This window comes from Hemicordylus capensis, chromosome 15 (genome assembly GCF_027244095.1).
Source record: "Hemicordylus capensis ecotype Gifberg chromosome 15, rHemCap1.1.pri, whole genome shotgun sequence".
Classification (NCBI taxonomy): Eukaryota; Metazoa; Chordata; class Lepidosauria; order Squamata; family Cordylidae; genus Hemicordylus; species Hemicordylus capensis.
The window spans coordinates 9091726-9114334 of NC_069671.1; the positions used below are offsets into that span (position 1 = coordinate 9091726).

The window sequence follows — 22609 nt, forward strand, 5'->3', positions numbered from 1 at the left end:
GTTATCATCTCCCAGTGATTAATGAGTTTGGAAATCTTTAAAGAAAGTAGATCTGCGGAAAACTGTTACCATGATTCAAGTGTATTTGACACTGCTGTTTCAAACCCATTATGTTGTTCAAGAGAGTCATTAAAAAGCACTGTGCTAACAGCTTCGTAATAAGAATGTACAAAGTAATTCTAATGTAAGAAACGGCTCGGTGTAAAGTGGGCTTCTTTTAATATAATGTGGAAATCTTTAAGGAACCCTCTTAAAGTTCTGCTTCCTTCGTCTGCTACGGCTAAATGACACCAATAAAATGTATGAGTGTCTGTGCCATGCACTTTTACGCATTTGTTAACTCCCTCTATTTAAAAAAAAGAAAAAGAACACATTAGGTATAAAGATAAAACTTCAGACATAAGAATTTATCCTCACAAGAGAAGGGGGTGCTTGAGCTAACTGGCTTAATTTATTCTTGGAGGGCAGGCTAGGGCCAGTTTGTTTCGGGAATAAAGAGGGATAAATGGAAATTTAACATATGTGCCATGAAAGCCAGAGACAATGCAGGTCAAATAAAATGGATACTAATGGGCACTGGGAAAACAGAGGAAGTTGTCTTAATATGACTCAGTATATCTAGTCCAGAACTGTTAACATAAAGCTCTCCAAGGAGTACAGGCATTTTTTGTTTCTTCTTTTTTTCTGAAGGTCCTTCAACTGGCCCCTTTACCAGAGGGGTCATAGGAACACAGGAAGCTGCCATATACTGAGTCAGACCACTGGCCCACCTAGCTCAGTACTGTCTACCCAGACTGGCAGCGACTTCTCCAAGGTTGCAGGCAGGACTCTCTCTCAGCCCTATCTTGGAGATGCTGCCAGCGAGGGAACATGGAACCTTCTGCATGCAAGCATGAAGACACTCCACTGCTGAGCTATGGCCCCATCTCCTAAGGGAAATATCTTGCAGTGTTCACACATGTGGTCTCCCATTCAACAGCAACCAGGGTGGACCCTGCTGAGCAAGGAGGGCAATTTGTGCTTGCTACCACAAGACCAACTCTCCTTTCCAGATACTGGGCAGAGATTCCTAGACAGGCTCCAATCACACCCACAGGACTAGACACCAACCATGGGCTGCTAGTCTACGGCAGTCAAGAGACAAACTTAATAAATTCATTCTTTGCTTCGCTTATGGTCGCTGCTTGCAAAGCTTGCTAATTATGACCAGCACACCGAGAAAAGAGAACCGACAGTGGTGTCTTCCTTGGCAATGCACTGTATATATGCAAAGCTACCTAATGGCGCAGCAGGGAAATGGCTTGTGCGATCTAGGAAGATGCTGAAAGGCACCATCTCATACTGCGTGGGAGATGGCAATGGCAAACCCTTCCTGTATTCTACCAAAGACAACCACAGGGCTCTGTGGGCGCCAGGAGTCGACACCGATCCAATGGCACACTTTACCTTTACATAAATAGTTGTAGTTCAGCCTTATAGGAGGAACACAGAAAGCTGCCGTGTACAAAGTCAGACTCTTGGTCCATCTAGCTCAGTATTGTCCACACTGGCTGGCAGCAGCTCTCCAAGGTTTCAGGCAGGAGTCTCTCCCAGCCCTACCTGGAGATGCCGCCAGGGATTGAACCTGGGGGTCTTCTGCATGCCGAGTAGATGGCCGTCCAGTGAGCTTTGGTTTCTCCTATGTAAATAGCTTTGAGTTGGAAAATTGAAAATTTATCTACTACTTTCATTGAGGCGCAGTAGATAAGTAAATAGCATTCCAACCTACTGATAACAAGAAGGGAGTGCCAGGTCTCTAGAGTGTGCGTGAGTGAGAGAGAGAGTGAGAGAGAGAGAGAGAGAGAGAGAGAGAGAGAGCGCACACTGAAGCACAATAAATCCATTTATATGGAACCAAAGGCAGCTGCCTTATACCGAGTCAGACCATTGGTCCATCTAGCTCAGTAGTGCCTGAACTAACCGGCAAGGTCTGTCCAAGGCTTCAGACAGGAGTCCCTCCCAGCCCTACCTGGAGAAGCCGCCAGGGATTTAACCTCTCTCCCACTGCTACTGCCCTGCGACTGCTATTGAGAAGCATCGTGTCTCTGAGGCTGGAGTTGGCCCTCAGCCACCAGACGAGTAGCCATTGAGAGACCTGCCCTTCATGAATTTGTCTAAGCCTATTTTAAAGCCCTCCAAGCTGGTGGCCACCCCCACATCCCACACCGGGACTGAACTGAAATGCATAAGCAAAGCACAAAGCATGAGCTAGGATCCAGACCTCTTAGTCATGCCTCATTTATTGCAGCAGTGCGTTGTCATGACCTACACGGCTGGGATGCTGCCCAGTGATTTTCGGGCTGCCTTCATCCGAGGACATGGCCTGGGCAAAACGTGAAGGACATGGGCAAAATCGCCCCTTCATGAGTTTCCTGAACATAGGAAGCTGCCACATACTGAGTCAGACCATTGGTCTATCTAGCTCAGTATTGTCTTCACAGACTGGCAGCAGCTTCTCCAAGGTTGCAGGCAGGAGTCTCTCTCTCAGCCCTATCTTGGAGATGCTGCCAGGGAGGGACCTTGGAACCTTCTGCTCTTCCCAGAGTGGCTCCATCCTCTAAGGGGAATATCTTGCAGTGTTCACACATCAAGTCTCCCATTCATATGCAACCAGGGCAGACCCTGCTTAGCAAAGGGGACAAATCATGCTTCCTACTACAAGACCAGCTCTCCTCTGAATTTTGAAGATCCACTGCCTGTCAGTGTAACAAACCAATGGATTGACTCAGCATAGGAACACAGGAAGCTGCCATATACTGAGTCAGACCACTAGTCTATCTAGTTCAGTATTGTCTTCACAGACTGGCAGCGGCTTCTCCAAGGTTGCAGGCAGGAATCTCCCTCAGCCCTATCTTGGAGATGCTGCCAGGGAGGGAACTTGGAACTTTCTGCTCTTCCCAGAGCGGCTCCGTTCCCAAAAGCAGGCATCCCCAAACTGCGGCCCTCCAGATGTTGCTGAACTACAACTTCCAGAATACCCAGCCACAAAAAATTGTGTCTAGGGATGCTGGGAGTTGTAGTTCAGCAACATCTGGAGGGCTGCAGTTTGGGGATGCCTGCCCTAAAGGGAATATCTTCCAGTGCTCACACATCAAGTCTCCCATTCATATGCAACCAGGGTGGACCCTGCTTAGTGAAGGGGACAAGTCCTGCTTGCTACCACAAGACCAGCTCTCCTCTCTGAAAATCCTCTTCTGAAAATTGGGTAAATCACAAGGACCGATCCAGAGGGTTGAACACCACGATTGTTTGGGCTGTGAGAAACCCTTGAAAACTAACGACGAGCGGGAAATCGTTAGCAGTACACTTCCCGCACAAAAAGCAGCAACTCCTGCCTCTCACTGGGAAGCGTTTAGGCACCAAAGCGTTTTGTGAATATTTTCAAAACCTTAAATGTTTGCAACACTCTTGATGGAAAGCATTGTTCTAGGAGGCATTAGTGCTTTTACTGTCACTTCAGCGAGATGGGTGGGGAAATAAAGTGGCTTGGGATTATTTCATGACTGTGAAGCACAGCTCGGAAAAGGCTCTCCCCGCAACTTAGAACACTCTTAAGGACTAATGCAAACACTGAAAACTGAAGACTTTGTAAAGAAGTTTAATGTGCTTTTCATCACGAGGCGGTTTGACTGTCTCCAAACTGTTTTAAATCTCCTTCCGACAGGATTTAAGGATCTCCCATTTTGGAGAGGGTCTTGTCTGACAGGTTTCAGACTGCCGGGCGTTATTAAAACTCAAAAAATAAGTAAAAGGGCAAGGAATAGGGCATTTAATTCCACCCCTCTTGAAACCGTAAAACACTCAGAAGGTGATGGATAAGACAGGAAAACCTTCCATCTCACCAGCAGCTAATGGTTAATGGGACATACTCTGAACTGAGCCAAGACTAAAGGGCAGGCAGCGACAGCAGCAGCGTTACCTACCAACACACAGCCGGCATGTGAATGCACATGGGCAAGGGGCTCTTTAATCCTTCCTTCCCCCCTGCAGGCAACCAAAACTTTGGAATATAGGAGGCCGCCGCCAACTGAGTCAGACCCTTGGCACATTTAGGTCAGGAGTGTCCACTCTGACTGGCAGCGGCTTCATGGGTTAGCAGTGTCCAGAGGGCTGATCTCTTCCCTTCCTCTCCAGCTAGGAGACCGTCTACTACCCCCAGAGGACTTGAAGGGCTCCCAGGGAGTACTCACAGTCCTCCCCACACTGCAGCCACACTACTTGTTCCCATCTGAGGATTGCTGGCTGGAAGTAGAAACGTCCTTGGCAATGTGGCCGCTGCAGAAGGGGAGGGAGGAGGCCAAAGACTCTCCTCCACTGATCCTGATTGGCTGGCTACCTGCTGAAGCTCAGCATAACCCCTCCCCTCAGCCTGACTGACAGGCTTGGGGAAATTAGCTCTGAGCGCTTCCACGGAAACGGAGAGGATATGTAAACCTCGTCCCACTCATTTCCATGGGAGAAGAATCTTAGCCTGAATGAAAGTCAGTGAATGAGTAGCCTGTCTCATAACCGTAACAATTCAGTTTGTGCGTGCGCACACACATAATGGAATAATCCCTGCTGCTGCCGCTGAGCCTGGCAGAGGACAGAGAAGGGCAGGCAGGCAGCACTGACTGCGTCATGAATGGGCTCACCCTGCATGGAGTGTGTTGCACAGCTATTTGGATTTCGACCACTCTGTCTCCCAGACGGCATCGGTGCCCTTTAGCAGACATTAAATCCGGGCCAACTGAAGAGTAGATTAAGGGGTTCAATGAAGGTCAACGTGATTTAGCCATCTCCCCTGAAAATGCAGAGTACAAAAAGGAGCGAAATGGCTGAAAGTGGGGGGAAACCAACCCGGCTCGTTACTACACCCACGATTAATTTCAAAAGCAGCCTAATCCATATGACAGCAAATGTGTTGGATAAACAGTTCCCTAGCAACAATATTGTGACTTGCGAGTGTTTTGTAAACATGCATTTCCATTATAAACTAGGCAGAGGCAGAAAAAGGGAAAATGCCAAGGCAACCCATATGCCGGGGGCATGAAGTGACCCTCTCCATGTTGGCATTCCACTTCACAGGGCTACTGAAGACAAAGGGGACACTGAGGCAGGAAGCTCCCCCGCCCCACTCAAAAAAACCCCTGGGTACAAATCCTAGCCTCTGAACCACCATCACAACCTCCACCATCACCGATTGGCAAATGTAGCTGATTTCTGCCAATTGTGTGCATGGTGTCTATAGGAGAGCTGGGCTGGTGGCAGCAAGCAGGAATTGTCCCATTGCTAAGCAGGTCACACTCTGCTTTGCATGTGGATGGGAGGCTACACGTGTGAGCACTCAACGATATTCCCTTTAGGGGAAGGAAGCGCTCCCACGGAAATGGGGAAGAGCATCTAGGTCCCAAGTTCCCTCCCTGGCAGCATCTCCAAGATAGGGCTGAGAGAGAGACTCCTGCCTGCAGCCTTGGAGAAGCCGCTGCCAGTCTGTGTAGACAATCCTGAGCAAGATGAACCAAGGGTTTGACTCGGTATATGGCAGCTTCCTATGTAAGAGCCCGCTACTGGTAGCTCCCAGCTTGATCTGAAATAGCTTTACAGGCATCTGGGCTTCCTTCACCCTCCCTTTTCTTGCGGCCAATACTGCTGACCGACTAGATGGTCACACAATTTTTAACCTCCCTTCTAGAGGCACTCAAAGTTGCTTTTACTTTCTCTCCACTTGCTTCCCCTACAAAGCACCCACTCTTGCTGCCTTCCTATTCTGCAACAAAATTTTCTGGGAATTGAAGGGGTTTGAAGTTAAGCTCCCCTAATCCACTGATGTAAATTCTTGTACAATCTTGGATTCTGCGACAGGCTCCGCCTCCCCCAAGCCCCATTTCATGCTGGTAGCTCTCAAGGCTTGGGAGAGGAAGAAAAATATCTAAAAGTAGCTTCCAGAAGCCTTCCCTCTGCCCACCCCAGCTGGGGTGGGGTGCTGGACACCAAGATGAACCATTGCTGCTTCTCAGTTTTATAAGCCTACCTTTGAGTTGTCGGTGGCCTCTTTCTGAAGGAAGAATTGTTTCTTAAATTCATAATAGGCATTGTACTGGTGCCAGGGCTGCAGGAATTCAAACCTGCGGAGAAAAGGAACAAAAGTGTAATTTGTGGGGAAACACAGCAAACACCCAACCATCATTTACTATTCCACGCCCCCCCAGGCACCCAAATGCTATTTGATATGCTGAAATATAATAACTTATGCCTAAATGCCCAGAAGATGTATACACTCCGAAGCACAAGTGTCAAGACTCTTAGGTAATAATGCTTTATCATTAACTCCAAGTAGTCCCTTGAATTTTAATACAAGGAATTACAACCCATTTCTTGAACAGCTTTCTTTGCAAAACAGACTGCCAATTGTGTGTGTGGGGGGGCTACTTTTACCATATCATAAAAGGAAACGAGAAAAAAAGCTCACTTGCACTCACCTCGGATCATTCTTGGCACGGACGCTGGTCTCAAATTTAATTCCATTCCGAGCGACGTATTCGGCAAGCTTGTCAATTACTGGCTGGATGTCCGGGGGTGGCGGGATGATCGCCGCCACTGGCGGAATGGCGCTGGAAAAACGTATGGTACTTATTGACGTGGGCAAGCCACACAACACCAGACATATTAAACCTGGAGGAGTTCGCTTTTTAGAGCACAACTTATGTTAATGTGAGGGGTGATTCAATACTCAAAAGCAAGTCTGTTAGCAGTGGAGTGATCCACGCTGCATTTATAAAACCCAGGTACTATGGCCAAGGGAAAAAGAAAATATGTACATTGCAAGGTGTTCAAAATGGCCCCAATCTAGCAATCTTCTTTAGGCATGGAGATTTTGCATTCTGCAGGATCCAGAACCATTTTTACAGGAGACGAAAGAGCTTAGGGTCAGTCTACCTGGAGCAGATTCTTCTCCGATATGCTTAGCTAAGCAGGGTCTGCCCTGGTTGCATCTGAATGGGAGACTTGATGTGTGAGTGCTGCAAGATATTCCCCTTAGGGATGGAGCCGCTCTGGGAAGAGCAGGTGGTTTCAAGTTCTTTCCCTGGCTTTGCCAAGATAGCGCTGAGAGAGATTCCTGCCTGAAACCTTGGAGAAGCTGCTGCCAGTCTGGGTAGACAATACTGAGCTAGATAGTCCAATGGTATGACTCAGTATATGGCAGATTCCTATGTTCCTATATTCCTGCTTGCTCTCCATGGTCATCTTTGGAGGCCACTGTTCACAATGGTGGTGGCTCTCAGGGAGAGAAACTTCACAGAAGTGCCTTCCCCATCTATGGAATTCCCTTCCTAAGACGATCCACCTGGCACCCTCTTTGAATATGTTTAGGTGCCAGGCGAAAGCCTTCCTTTTCCAGCAAGCTTTTAATTTGAAACTACTGGTTATCCTTATTTGCATTGAATCTGTATCAGCTCAGTGGCCTTTTTTTTAGGGTTTATCTATATCGGTCAGCTGAGCAGCATACATATCAAATAAATGGGCACGACAGCAGAAAGCTATATGGTACTACACAGCTGTTGCCTTCCCTAGGGAATCGGTGGTTTGAGCATTCATCAGACAACAGTCACATACTAGCAACTTTTTCTGTGCAATCGTGAGGGCCAGTAACTTGTTTCAATCCCACTCTGCACTAGTAGGTATGTTTCCCACAGTTTGCCCATGTGCACAATTCTGAAGGAGGAGAGCCAGTCTTGTGGTAGCAAGCAGGAATTGTCCCCTTTGCTAAGTAGGGTCCACCCTGGTTTACATTTGAATGGGAGACTAGAAGTGTGCGCACTGTAAAATATTCCCTAGGGGATGGGGCCACTCTGGGAAGAGCATTTAGGTTCCAAGTTCCCTCCCTGGCATCTCCAAGATAGGGACGAGAAAGACTCCTGACTGCAACCTGAGAGAAGCTGCTGCCAGTCTGTGTAAATAATACTGAGCTAGGTGGACCAATTCTCTGACTCAGTATAAGGCAGCTTCCTGTGATTAAATGAACTGCATTTACCTGAATGCAAGACTAGGATTTCCCCAATTTTTTTGATATTAGAAAGCAGGAGGCCCTCTTAAGTTCAGAGTCCTGATCCTTTCGAGTAAATGCAGTATAACTTGTATTTAATCTCTTACTTTTTAAGGGGGTCAAATTTAAATTCGGAGTCTTCTTCGATCTGAGTAAATACAGTAAGATTATTTGTACTTTATTCGATTCTCATAATGGCACAAAGGCGAAGGATGTGTAGAGAGCCTTCACAACATGTACTAAAGATTAGCAAAAGCACTCAACGGCTTTTATATCAATTCTTGGGGAACCACCAGCAGACGTGAAGCGAAATGGTTCGGAATCTAAGCAAAAGCACCCTCCATCTTGCATGATGTATCGTTTGTGTCACGCAGCTCATTGTCTTGCTAAATTACACATGGCCCCAAACAAGGATCAATTTCGAACAAGAAAACATTGGTATTTGGAACAAATCTCGGGCAACAATTAGCCAGCCAAGAATTTATAATGGGACCACGGCTCCATTGAGCGGAAGATTGCCAAGCGTGCTATGAATCACTGTGGTGAAAAATGTTTGGAAATTTGTTTTTTTTTTTAAAGGTGCTGAGAAGATTAATCTATGAGTTTTAAAGAAGCATTTCGAAAAGTGACAGAACGCCCTTGAGCGCGCCGTGTGCGGAGCGCATTTGGACAGCAAGGGCACACAGACCGTTTAGCACTTCTCCCTGGGAGAGGCACCAAAGGCCTGGCGCCTTTACGATGCTGCGAGGCAGCCGCTCGCTCGAGCTGCCTTTTTAAATTATTCACGGCGAGCCATCTTAACCAAGCAAGAACACAGACTCCCAGGGCGGATCAGGTTCGAGCAAGCCGAGAAAATACATCCCCGTATCCAGCTCTGTGTTATTGCGAGGGCCACTGTCACCACCCTTCCAGAAAAAGCAGTAAGAGGGGAAGGGGAAGGACTCCTCGGGGTCGCCCTACATCTGAGCCCCCGCCCTCGCCACTGCACGTGTGGGATGCGGGCGGGCTCACAGCCGGGGCGGCACTCATACAGGCTGCCAGTTGGTGTGAATGGAAAGAGACATCCCACTGCTGGCTGGCCACCGGGGGGGACTCAGGTGTAGGGAGACATGGAGGTGGCGAGTGCTGGGAAAGTCTTCTGCCAAGACCCCAGAAAGTTGCTTCTAGCCAGGACAGACAATCCTGTCCTGGTGAATCAATGGTCTGACTCTTCCCTAAGGTAGCGAAAAAGATATAATTTTTTTTTGCAAACCTGGTGGCTTTTTAAAATTCTGATCATCAGGTCTCCAGATAATAATATCCCATCCTACTTTTGATTGCACATAGGAGGGGAGAGCTATGGTCTAAAAAGCAAACAGGAACATAGGGAGCTGCCTTGTACTGAGTCAGGCCATGGATCCATCTGGCTCAGTATCGTCCGCACTGGCCGGCAGAGGTTCTTCGAGGTTTCAGGCTGGAGTCTCTCCCAGCACTATCTAAAGACGCCAGGGAGTGAAGCTGGAACCTTCTGCATGCAAAGCAGGTGCTTTGCTGCTGAGCTATGGCCCCATCCCCTCAAGGGAATATTAGATGGGTGATACTGTATTGAAGAACAACATTTTCCATGGTTCTCTCTGTGTGTCATGTAAATAAGCAAGACAGGTAAACAAACAAGTGTCTAGAACTGGTCTAGAGCAGTGTTTCTCAACCTTTTTGGAGTCAAGGACCGCTAAATTCTTCGTGCAGAGTTTCAGGGACCGCTACATTCTTCATGCGCAGTTTCCCGGACCAGCAGTTAGTAAAGGGGTTTCAAGTTTAAGTTTTTCCTATTCATTCATTCATTCATTTATCAGACTTCTATACTGCCCAAAACTTGCATCGCTGGGCAGTTTATAATTAAAATAATATAAGCATTACAATAATTAAATTGGGAATCTTTTGCAAACATGGAATATTACAGGTTCTCAACGTTTGGTCCTCAGATATTGGTGGATTTAAATTCCCACAACCCACAACCACAATGGCATTTGGCCATTATGGCTGGGGATTATGGGAGTTGTAGTCCACCAAAATCTGGGGACCCAAGGTTGAGAACCCCTGAATTTAAAAACGTGGGTGAACAAATATGTTTCCAGTACATGCGTGGTGGGGGTGCTTGTGATTACTCAAAGGAGAGGGGATGTTGGGCCATTAGAAAAATTCAAAGGCTGCATGGGGCCAACGAAAACAACATACAAGCAAGCTTTTGAATTCCCCAAAACTCTTCATCAGGTTGGATGTCAAGCAAAGCAAAAAGGAGGTGAGGAGAGGAGACGAGAACTGGGCAAGTTGTCAGTAGAGCCCGAAGTCTACAGTTTAACCCTCTCATGATGGAGGTGGCATTTTAGCAGAAGTTGTGTAGTCGCAGGGTCGAATCAAGACATTAGTCAGGACCACCCACTGAAATCAGTCATCTCTCATTTGTGCCAATGCTGCTTGGACACGATCACCTGGTTTGATCTGGATCCTGCTCTTAGATGTGCACTTTGTGAGGCAGATCTAATGAAACCCATGCAGCTCCTCCAAAACTCCTTAAAAACAGTTACGTGGCAGGTGCTGGGAATGTTTTTTTTAAAAATGGTGAAATAAAATGTGAAAAAGAGCGGTGGGGTCCTGGCATTAAATGGAAGGGGGTGATTCTGAGATGGTGGGGGTGCGGGTGCTGTAGTGGTGGATGCCTTGTCTTCCTCACTGGGGAGACGAGGCACTGTTCAGGGTGGGCGAGACAATGGTGTACCAGACCGTGCTTGGAAGGTCGCCTGTGTCCAAGAGCTGCCGCTGCTGTGCTTGTGCACCAGAGTGTAGCAGGTGTTCCCCCAACCTCTCTCACAGTGTGTGCTCTGCGCCCCTCCCAACTCCCCTGTATGCGCCAATCACACCAGCCTGCCTTTGGGGCCATGCACGTGGTCCCACATGCTGACTGCACGTAGCTGCAAGGCAAGCCAAGGCAGCCCTCCTCCCTCCCTCCACCACTTAGCCCTCACCGCGACATGATCCCAGCCAGAGGCTGACTCCCTCCACCTGGCGAGGTCATAAAGGGGACTGCCATCTTCCACCGGCGGTGGAGACCAAGGGGGTTATAGGGGGCTAAGACACCACAATGCCTCACCAATGCAAGAGGAAAACAGCATTTCCTCTCAAGGTGCCTTGGCCGCAACAGGCAGCTGGTTTTAAATCGGTTGGGATCGGACACGAACCGCGCTGGGCATCAAATCCCCAGGATCACTTCATTCCAGTGTCATTCATCCAATGACCCTTTTGCATGAATGCACAAAATGGTATCTTGCCTCTCCCCCGCACCATGCCGCCTCCCTCTGCTACTTAGCCCTCCTTGGTACACGTGCTTACTCCCCCTCCCCTGAGGAAGGTCCACCTGCACTCCCTTTCTGCAAAGCCTGAGCCAAGGCAGCCCTCCTCCTCCCCTCCGCCGCTTAGCCCTCACCACGGCATGATGCCAGCCAGAGATTCCACCCCTTGGCAAGGTCACAAAAGGGACCACCGTCTTCCACCGGCAGTGAAGACCAGGGGGTTACAGGGGCCGAGGGACCACAACGCCCCACCGATGCAAGAGGGGAACAGCGTTCCCTCTCAAGGCGCCTTGGCCGCACTAGGCAGCTGGGTTTCAATCAATCAACCTTTGGCTGCAAACAATGTGCATGCAAGAACCAGCAGCCCTTCAAGTGGCACCCCCTGCCATACCTTTTCCTCCATGCCCCCGCACTGCGTACAGTTTGAAGCTGTAAAGACAGGGAATAAGATAGCTGTAGGAAGATCTCAGCAGCACAGGGAGGCAAGGCAGAAGCATACTCCTCCTCTTCCGTGCCATGTGCAAGATTGAGGAAGTGAGTGCCTTGATTGCAATTGTTTTTTGGGGGTGGGGTGACTCCCAGTCAGGGACCGGCACTCAACCCTTCGCGGACCGGCAGCGGTCCAGGGACCGGTGGTTGAGAAACTGTGGTCTAGAGGAACTTCTGAGTATGCTGTGATAACAACTGCTGGGGTGCTTAAGCAGGGATGCTATATATGCTTGATTACACAGTGTCCTATCTGGAATTTTCCCTGTTCATTCATTTTGACAGTTATAAATCAGAAAGACTGAGTTCAGTATTAAAAGTTTGTGAACCGCCCTGAGCTATTTTGTAAGGGTGGTCTAAAAATTGAACAAACAAACAAACAAACAAACATCTTACAGCACTCACTGTAATGAATCACCATCCTAATGCAAACCAAGGCAAGCACTGCTTAGCACAGGTGTCAACTCATGCTCACTGCTGCAAGACTAGAACCACGCAGGGCCCTTGGGAGCATTGTGCAGTTGGTTGGGTCTTTCTCTTCCTATTTCGTCCAATGGGTGGGGCTGGGTGGGTTTAGGACCCTAAATACAGTCATCTCTCACCAACCGCATTCCGGGAAACCGCGCGGCAGGTGAGTTCCTGGTTGGCGAGGCATTAAAACCAATGGGAAACAGGGTGAGGGGAATCGCTGTTGCAAAAATACTGCAAAATACACTTTAAAATAGGAAAAAATCTATTGCCAAAAAGGGTGTTATTCTGTTCATTAACTTGGCATTTTTAAAGAAATGATTTTTCTATAAAAATTAAATGATTTTTATAGAAATGATTCTTTTTTACTCAATAGAATTGGCTTTTTATCATATTTGTAATTATGAAATGTTAGGTTGCTTATTTAGTTATCAAACTATGGGCGGTGAAAAGTGTGAGAAGAGGTTGCTGTTTCTTTCCCTTTTTCAAAAATTTGTATTGCCTGATATTTTTGAACACTATTGTTGTATCTCTCCTTTATCTACTTGTTATTTTGAAAATTAAAATTCTATTTAAAAAAAGAAAAGAAAAAAAATCACCCCCTGAGACCGGGAAATAGCAAAAAACTCTCCCAAATTACCAAAAAACCTCACCAAACTGTGGATAATCGGGTCATGGTTGATGAGATCGGCCACAATTTCCCAGTTGCAGAGACTTAAAACTGCGAAACACATGGTACCTTGCAGATGTGGTGGCAGGCACGGTTCTGCCCGCGTCATCAGGCGCCTCTGAAGGCGGTGGCGGTGTGGTGCCGGGGGGTGGTGGTGCCGTGATGGTCATAACTCCTGAAGCGCTCGACACAGTCACGCCTGCAGGCAGCGCGCTGTAGTAAGTGGCGACGTCGATGCCTGGGGGCGGGGGGGCGAGGCAGTACGTTCCGTCCGGCAGCATGTAGTAGCTGTAATACATGGCTGCCATGGCAGCTGTAATGAAACAAATGGGGTTGATGATCAGCGCAATAGAAAAATGGCATCAGAAAACCTGAAGGAGGGAAACACAAACACACAAACAAACACACACACACACACACACACACACACACAGAGTTCTCTTTCCGTGCACTGCTACCACAAATGGATCGTCACTTTGGTTCGCATCTCAAACCTGCTAACGTTTTTACCCAAATAGAAGGGGACTCTGAATTTAAGACGATGCCAAAAAAGACAGAGATGGAATACAGGTTATACCTGTATTTACCTCCCAAAAAAGGGGACTCTGAATTCAGGACGACCACCCTATCTTTAACAGGATTGAGCTGGGGGGGGGGGGGGCTCTTGGATTTGGTAAACATGGTCATGTCCTATTCATTTCTTTGGTGTGCATCTGCACCAGATGAGAAATTGCATTCTTGTCAACCCAATTGGGTTAAATGAGGCAGACGCATCCAAGGCCAAACAGAAACAGCGGCGGGGTGAACGAGGAAGCAAGGACGTGAAAAGAATCCTAAACGTGTCATTCCATCCCACCCCATCCCCTGCATAAGGTAATTGGCTCCAGCCAGCCTTTCGCATATATTAAAACCACACTCGTGACCACACAGAAATTAGGCCAGTAGCGGAGTTTTTCTCTGTGTACAACTGCTTTTTTTAAAAAACCCAAGAGAGAAACACAAGGGGGTTCAAAGCTCAACAGGACTCTCAACTTGTTGCCCGGTGGACTCTGCACCTGGGGGGGGGGGGGGGGCGGAGAAAAAATGCAAAGAGCAGACCATCAGAATTCTGTAGGAAGAATTCTGCAGCCTTCGCATGTTGAGCAATTTGCATATTTTTTCCTCCTTTCCCAAGTGATGGAGGGGAGGCTTGGTGTGTTGTGGAGAGCAATGCCTTGTGGAGAGCAAACCTCTGCCTTCAGCTACTGAAAATGTCTTTTCAGCCAGTCTGGCTTCTTCCAATTCAGCAGGCATTATCTACACACTCACAAACATTTCTTTGCAGCCGTAACGGCTAGAAATGTGCCTATTATTTTATTGTCTATCACACCGAGATCATCACACAGCCTTCATTACACTGCTTTCGCTTACTCCAAAACAATACCGAATTGTTTAAAGAACTATTTCTGGGCAAGAATCTAGTAGTTACAAATGACAAGCCCATGTCAAGCCCAGGGCATAGGGCTGTTAACTCAGGGGTAGAGCATCGGTTTGTATTTATTTATTCAATTTGCAGTGTGCTGAAGGTTCCAACTTCAATCCCCAATGTCTCCAGGGAGGGCAGGAAAAGATTGGTCTGGAACTCAGGAGAGCAGCTGACAATACTGGAGAGACGATACTAAGCTAGGCAGACCAAAGGTCTGACTCAGTAGAAGGATTCTTCGTATGTTAATAAAGAGCATCCATGGCTCAATGGATGAGCATCTGCTTTGCATGGAGAAAGTCCCAAGATCATTCTCCAAGTAGGGCTGGGAAAGAATCCTGCCTGAAACCTTGGAGAGCTGCTGCCAGTCAGTGTAGACAACACTGAACTAGATGGACCAACGGTCAGACTCAGTATAAGGCAGCTTCCTGTGCAGGAATGCATCATTACTCTCTCACAAAACAATAAGACAAAATTTAGGTTAAAGGACCTGTTCTGTTGGCACTGGGCCAGGTGCTAAGGTAGCGCTGTGCCAGCGAAGCCTTTGGGTACCAAGATCCAAATTTCTCCACTGAATGCTTTGGGTGCTTATTTATTTATCAATCATATTTATATACTGTGTGATATGTGTCTCTCTAGGCAGCGTACACAATTTAAAAACAAATATAAAACAGAGTAAAAACCATTTCACAGAACAAAAACAAGTAAACAATTTAAAATTAGTTTGTGTCAACAGCCTGAGCAAAACAGGTGTGTCCTGAGGGTCTTTCTAAAAGCAGAGATGAAGATGCTCTTATTTTGACAGGGAGCAGCAGATTCCAAAGCCCTGGGGCAGCCACAGAGAAGGCTGAGACACCACCCAACAAGCTGTGGCAAACATAACCAGATTATCTTGATAGGCGGCAGGATTCATGACAAAGAAGGCGCTCTCTTAAGTACCCTAGGCCCAAGCTGTCGAGGCTTTATAGGTAATAACCAGCACTTTGTATCTCGCTTCCGGGGGGGGGGGGGCGGGGGGAGACTGGACAATTAGGCCAGGGAGGATAAAAAGCAGGTTAAGAAACAGAAGTGGCTTGTGAGATTAAGGGAGCAATTTGCATGACAGACACCTGTTGGCAGAGGTAAAATTATGAGCACAGCAGTGGATCGTGAACCTCCGTGGTGCAGAGTACATATACTGGGAGTAATTGCTCCAAACTGCATGAAGCTGTTATCTATGCACCACTTTTCATTTTAAAAAAAAAAGTTCTCAAAGCAGTTTACTCTACTGACTGAGCAAAGAGGCACATTTTAAAGTGATTAGCTTAGCAAGGGGAGAGCCACTGGCCCTATCCATCCCCCAGCACAACATCCCTGCAGTGGCTGTTGCCTCTCTTATGTCTCTTTTTAGAATGTGAGCCCTTTGGGGACAGGGGGCCATCTCAGTTATTTCTTTATGTTCTGCATAAACCACTTTGAGAACTTTTGTTGAAAAAGCAGTATACAAACATTTGGCAGTGGGAGTCATTTTAAAAAGGAATACGAAGGTGGTTCTCTATCCACAAAAGGCTCCCAATCTAAAAAGAAACATAAGATAGACACCAGCAACAGTCACTGGAGGGATACTGTGCTGGGGGTGGATAGGGCCAGTTGCTCTCCCCCTGCTAAATAAAGAGAATCACCACTTTAAAAAAGTGCCTCTCTTGCTCACTTAGCAGGGGTCTTGGGGTGCACTCTGAATTCACATGGAATGCCTTTTGGGCATACTGAGCCTACCTAGAAATGCTCTGGAAAGGCATCCTCGGGTTGTGTATCTGATGGGGAAGATCAGTAAAGGCATACAAGCGAGTTTTCAAGCAAGTTTGCTTACTATCATTTAACTTTTCACCAAGGTGTCCAGGATTTATTAGACTACCTTCCAGCTCCTAAGGAGCCCCTAAACTTTCTAGGAATATTTACTTAATTTGGCATATTTGTATAAAGGTAAAAGGTAAAGGTGTGCTGTCAGGTCAATTTCCATTCCTGGCGCCCACAGAGCCCTGTGGTTTTCTTTGGTAGAATACAGGAGAGGTTTACCATTGCCTCCTCCCACACAGTATGAGATGATGCCTTTTGGCATCTTCCTATATCACTGCTGCCCGACATAGTACCAGCGGGAATTCAAACTGGCAACCTTCTGCTTGTTAGTCAAGCATTTCCCCACTGCACCATATACACTGCCCAAAACTCGCACCTCTGGGTAGTTTACAAAAAAACCCACAACAGATTAAAAACAAAGTTAAAACATTAAAATAATGATAGATTCCAGGAGTATAATTAAAAGACTAATTAAAAGCCTGGGTCAATAAAATGTATCTTAGCCCTTTTAGAAGCTGTCAAGAGATGGGGAGGTTCTTCTTTCGGTAGAGAGCACATTCCAAAGCTTGGGGGCAGGAATTGGTGGCCTGTCCCTGAGTAGCCACCAGATGAGCTGGGGGCAGCTGCAGATGGACCTATACCATTTGAATTGTAGGAGTAACAAAATCTCGGTACCTCCCTCGCCAAGATGGGCCTAGCCAATGTTCCGCATCCTCAAAGAGAAACATCATTGCTGCTCAATAGTCAACATGACAGCCAAGAATCGACAAGATTACAAGTGTGTAAAGCCAACAGGAGAGGAAACTGTGCCTCGTTTCAAAGCCTGACACGAATCAAATCTCAACACTTGCATGTTTGCATGGGTTTCATTTTTCTGTCATCAACGCAGTGTGCGTTACGGGAGCGTTGGTTCAGAATGGCTCAGCTGTTCATGGAATAATCACCTTGCTGTCAAGAGCTGCAAAAGGGCTGCATAATTCATGTTTTCCATGGCCACAAATTATGGAGGCCCATAACCTCCAAAGACCATGGTGGGGAGTCCCTGAAGCTCACAGCTGTTAATGTGCTATTCAATTAAATATACATATATGGATTCCTTGTTAGTGAAACACCAGCTGAATAGGCCATTGGGGACAGAGTTGTTATTGTTCCTGCTGCTGCTGAAATGGGCTGCTTTAAGCCAGAGTTTCTCAAACTGTGCAACCATAAGACCCTTCAAATTCGGAGAGAAATGGAGGGCCTCTTTTCGTCATGCACACCTAAGACACGGTGAGGATGAACAGCTGCATTGTCTTTCACAGCACCAGTGTTCCCTCTAACAGGGATTGACAGATGTTGTCGACTACAATTCCCATCATCCTGGTCTTGTGGCAGAAATCAGGCGTTGTCCCCTTTGCTAAGAAGGGTGTGCCTCGGTTTGCATTTGAATGGGAGACCACATGTGAGCACTGTAAGATATTGCCTTAGGGCAGTGGTTCCCAAACAGGGAGCCTCCAGCTGTTGCTGAACTAAAGCTCCCATCATCCCCAGCCACAATAAATTGTAGCTGGGGCTGATGGGAGTTGTAGTTCAGCAACTTCTGGAGGCTCCCAGTTTGGGAACTGCCTTAGGGCAGGCATCCCCAAACTGCGGCCCTCCAGATGTTGCTGAACTACAACTTCCAGCATACCCAGCCACAAAAAATTGTGTCTAGGGATGCTGGGAGTTGTAGTTCAGCAACATCTGGAGGGCCACAGTTTGGGGATGCCTGCCTTAGGGGATGGGGCTGCACTGGGATGAGCAGAAAGCCCCATGTTCCCTCTTTGAAATCTCCAGACAGGGCTGGGAGATACTCCGGCCTGCAACATAGAAAGCTGCCTTATACCGAGTCAGACCAGTGATCCATCGAGCTCAGTATTGTCTACACAGACTGGCAGCGGCTCCTCCGAGGTTGCAGGCAGGAGAGTCTCTCAGCCTTCTCTTGGAGATGCTGCCAGGGAGGGAACTTGGAACCTTCTGCATGCAAGCAAGCAGGTGCTCTTCCCTGAGCGGCCCCATCTCCTAAGGTGGATATCTTACAGTGCTCACACATGTAGTCTCCCATCCAAATTCAAACCAGGACAGACCCTGCTTAGCATGCTTGCTACCATGCTTGCTACCACAAAATCAGCTCTTCTCCCTGGAGAACCTTGGGAAAGCTGCTGCCAGTCAATGCAGACAATACTGAGCTAGCTGGACCAATGGGCTGACTCAGTGTAAGACCGCTTCCTATGATGGGAGTTGTATTCAACAACTTCCAGGAACCCCCGATACAGGGAATGCTGCTGATCACCTCTGGATTACAGCAACTGCTGAGACAAGCGACCCACCCCTTCGGACCCAGCACGAGGAGATTCTGGGCTGAACTAAGAAGGCACCTCAAAAGCTGGGCTGGGGACCCTTATTGGAGTCACTCTGCACCTCCAAGGCACTTGCGGTACTTCGGCAGGGCACCAGGACTGCAGAACTGACCCCCAATCCAACTTGGAGCTGGGAACAGGACAAGGGAGAAAAGGATTAATGCTGATCCTCTACTGAATTTGGGAAGAGCAGCGTAGGGTCTGGAACAAGGGTGGTATACAAATCAAAGCAAATCAATCAATAAATAATAAACAAGAGCCCGCCCCTTTGGTCTCATCAATCCTTTTTGATGAGAACAAAGGGTTGGACCAAAAAACCATCTCATCAATCATCAATGGCTGCCAAAGCAAGCCAACATCTGTGGATCCATGGTTCAAAAGGAATTTATTTTATTTCTTACATACATATTTCGTACGTCACACATATAAACACCCTCATTCTCATTCTCCCTGCCTCTTCTGTATATATAGCCGGAAATGCCATGATCCTTACGGGCACATAACCAGAGCAGCTAAAAGGCAAGATGACTGTATCGGCAGACATGCCTGTTCCACAAAAATCTGAAGGAAAAGAAACCTGAGAGGGCCCAAACCCGTCCTGCAGACTGCCCCAATGTAATTCAATGGAGTGGAACGTTCGTGGACTCAAGAGGGCAGTTAACAGACAAGCAGGTGGACAGAGCTAATGGAACTCAGTGGCTGGGGGAAGAGGGCTTTAACAAAAAGAGCGGGCAAAAGTCTCAGCTTGAAGAACAGGCCCTCAGGACAATCATAAGACACTTTTGCTTCTCAGGGGGAAAGCTGCCTAACGCTTTCACCATCCTCAGTCACAGGCAACACATGCACACCTACTGCAACACTTTGGTGTGTGCATGTGTGTGTACATACGCATATATATATATACACACACACACAGTGCTTGAAAATTAACTGTCTCAAAAACAAAAGCACAACACTTCAAATGCTTTATTACATCCACTCAAGCATGACGCGAGTTATGAATAAATGATCCTGCAGAGTGTGTAAACATGCTATGTGGGCTTTGACATCCAATCTCCTTCCTGTATCAAGCCCGGCGACTGTCTCATCCAAAATTGGCTAATTATCTAAACAGCCCGATTCCTGCTTAAGGCTTTTCCTGCTGAATCAAAGATAATCACATCCCTGCTCCATTTCTTTGAAAGTCTGGGTGATGGTGTCACAGGAGAAAGATCCATGCCCAGCATCCTAAATGAACTGAATTCACCAGGACGAAGTCAGCTAGAAACTTCATCTTGAAAGGTAAGCAAAAGGTCAGTCTTCAGCGGTTATGTTCACAAGCTTTCAGAGGTAAAATGCAGACAAATCTGCTTCAACAGGTAATAATACTGCAACTTTGCCTGGGAAGAATAAGGTGCAGCCATTTAACCACTGAATTCCCAAAGATCTTAAAGAAAAACTAAGGGCCACTCTGCTGAAATTCATGTGGTCAAATTACAAGTAAGAGTGAATGCTTCTAGGTATCTGAGATGGCAGGGAAATTCCTGTATGCCCCAAAATATGAACACAGGAAGCTGCCTTCTACTGAGTCAGACCACTGGTCCATCTAGCTCAGGAATGTCTACACTGACTGGCAGCAGCTTCTCCAGGGTTTCAGGCAGCAGTCTTTCCCAGCCGTACCTGGAGATGCTGCCAGGGCGTGAACCTGGGATCTTCTGCATTCAAAGCACACCCTCTGCCACTGAACCCCAACCCACATTATAAGAAATTAGTAATGGGCAAATCCCTGCAGGCCCACTGCTCCCCCAAAATCAGGAAATAATGTGTATTATTTCTAAGCCCTCTCTAGAGATTTTGGTGATCAAACCTGGGTCCTTCTAGATTCAAAGCAAGTGCTCTATCACCGAGGTACAGCCCCTAGTCCTGAATGGAAGTGCCGTTATTCTTCCCCTGCCCCCCCCCCAGGAAGCTGCCATATACTGAGTCAGACCATTGGTCTATTTAGCTCAGCATTGTCTACCCAGACTGGCAGCAGCTTCTCCAAGGTTGCAGGCAGGAATCTCTCTCAGCCCTATCTTGGAGATGCTTCCAGGGAGGGAACTTGGAGCCTTCTGCTCTTCCCAGAGTGGCTCCATCCCGAGGGGAATATCTTGCAGTGCTCACACTTCTAGTCTCCCATTCGTATGTAACCAGGGCAGACCCTGCTTAGCTAAGGGGACAAGTCAGGCTTGCTACCACAAGACCCGCTCTCCTCCTTTCCAACAAGATCTCCTTCAACACCCACATGAGTTCCAAAAAAGGTAATTTGCTTTGTGTTAGAACAAGTCTAAGTTTTTTTTGGTGGGTTTTATAATTCACTAAATGCCCTTTCTCCTGTGAAAACGCATGTATATGGTTGGCACGCAGGTGATTCACACCCTGCCTCTTTTCGGATGTACTGGATTTGGTGGGGGGGACACGCTGCCACAAAGCTGAGATGTCACAAAGAGAGAGATAAAACGTGTGATAAGTCATGGAAATTGCATCACAGCATCCTTTTTGCCTGTGAGTGTTGCTCCGGCTCCCGTCGCTCGGAAAACAGTGCTTTGGGTTCTTCTTTTTCATTGCTGCTGAAAGGAAGTGAAAAATCTAATCCCCATTTAGTACAATGCGCCATATCATCTAGTCACATCACTGAAGATGTTGGGTTGCGGGCAGGGGAGCCAAGAACCAAGACGGTCCTTCCATGAGGCGACGAGGCGAGGCAGTTTCCCAGGCAGCGGATTCTTGGGGCATCAGAAAGGCACACCATCACCACCCGGGCATGGGGCTGCCGCTCAGTGGCAGAGCGTCTGCGTTGTATGGAGAGGGTCCCAGGTTCAGTCCCTGGCAGCGTCTCCAGATAGCACTGGGAGGGCCTCCTGCCTGAAAGACTCCTGGGAAAGAGCCCCTTCTAGTCAGTGTAGACCAGGGATTCTCAACGTTGGGTCCCCAGATGTTACTGGACTTCAACTCCCATAATCCTCAACCAAAGGCCACTGGGGCTGGGGACTGTGGGAGTTGAAGTCCAATATCATCGGGAGACCCAACTTTGAGAACCCCTGGTGTAGACAATACTGAGCTAGATGGACCAATGGTATAGGCAGCTTCCTACATTCTCTCTCTTTCCCCTTTGGAGCTCTCTGAGGTCTATGTTCCTCCGTGATCCCTGCCTCAGAAAATGCACTAGGGGTTGGCCTAGCCTCTTTATGGAGCGAGAAGAAAGGGATGGGGTCAGAGCTCAGTGGTACCTCATTTACTTTGCATGCAGAAGGCATCTCCAGCGAAGACCGGGGGGGGGGGGGGGACTACTGTCCAAAACCCCGAAAAGCCATAGTTAAGTGGCAGAGCATCTGCTTTGCCTGCAGAAGGCCCCAGCTTCCATCCCTGCCAGCATCTCCAGTTAGGGCTAGGAAAGACTCCTGCCTGAAACACCGGAGAGCCGTGGCCAGTCAGTGTAGACCAGGGATTCTCAGCGTTGGGTCCCCAGATGTTATTGGACTTCAAATCCCATAATCCCCAACCAAAGGCCACTGGGACTGGGGATTATGGGAGTTGAAGTCCAATAACATCTGGGGACCCAACGTTAAGAATCCCTGGCGTAGACCACGCTGGCTCAATTTCGCTGTTTTTAGACTCCAACTCCCATAATCCCCAGCCACAGTGGCCAAGAGCCAGGGATGGATGGGAGTTGTAGGCCAACATCTGGAGGAGGGCCAAAGCTGAGCAGCCCTGGTGTCACTGCCGACTATACTGAGCTAGATGGACCAATGGCCTGACTCAGTATAAAGCAGCTTCCTATGTTCCTGGGTTTCCCTACTTTAAAAAAAAAGAAGAAAAGAGGGCGGAGGAGAGCGCATGGGAGGGGGGGGAGGTAAATGGGCTTCTAGGAAGGAGCATACAAAGCGGCCTTATGCCAAT

General features: G+C 47.8%; 1 protein-coding gene across 6 annotated transcripts in view; it reads right to left on the reverse strand.

Moving 5' to 3' along the window:
- The window catches only part of SFSWAP (splicing factor SWAP), a 113650-nt gene that overhangs the window by 60750 nt on the left and 30291 nt on the right, over positions 1–22609 (reverse strand). For all 6 annotated transcript variants that reach the window (XM_053279757.1, XM_053279756.1, XM_053279758.1 and 3 more), the window contains 3 exons: positions 13085–13328; positions 6501–6632; positions 6053–6146 (listed from right to left, as the gene is read on the reverse strand). In XM_053279757.1, coding sequence (XP_053135732.1) covers positions 6053–6146; positions 6501–6632; positions 13085–13328 — 470 coding nt within the window. The remainder of the gene's footprint in view (positions 1–6052; positions 6147–6500; positions 6633–13084; positions 13329–22609) is intronic.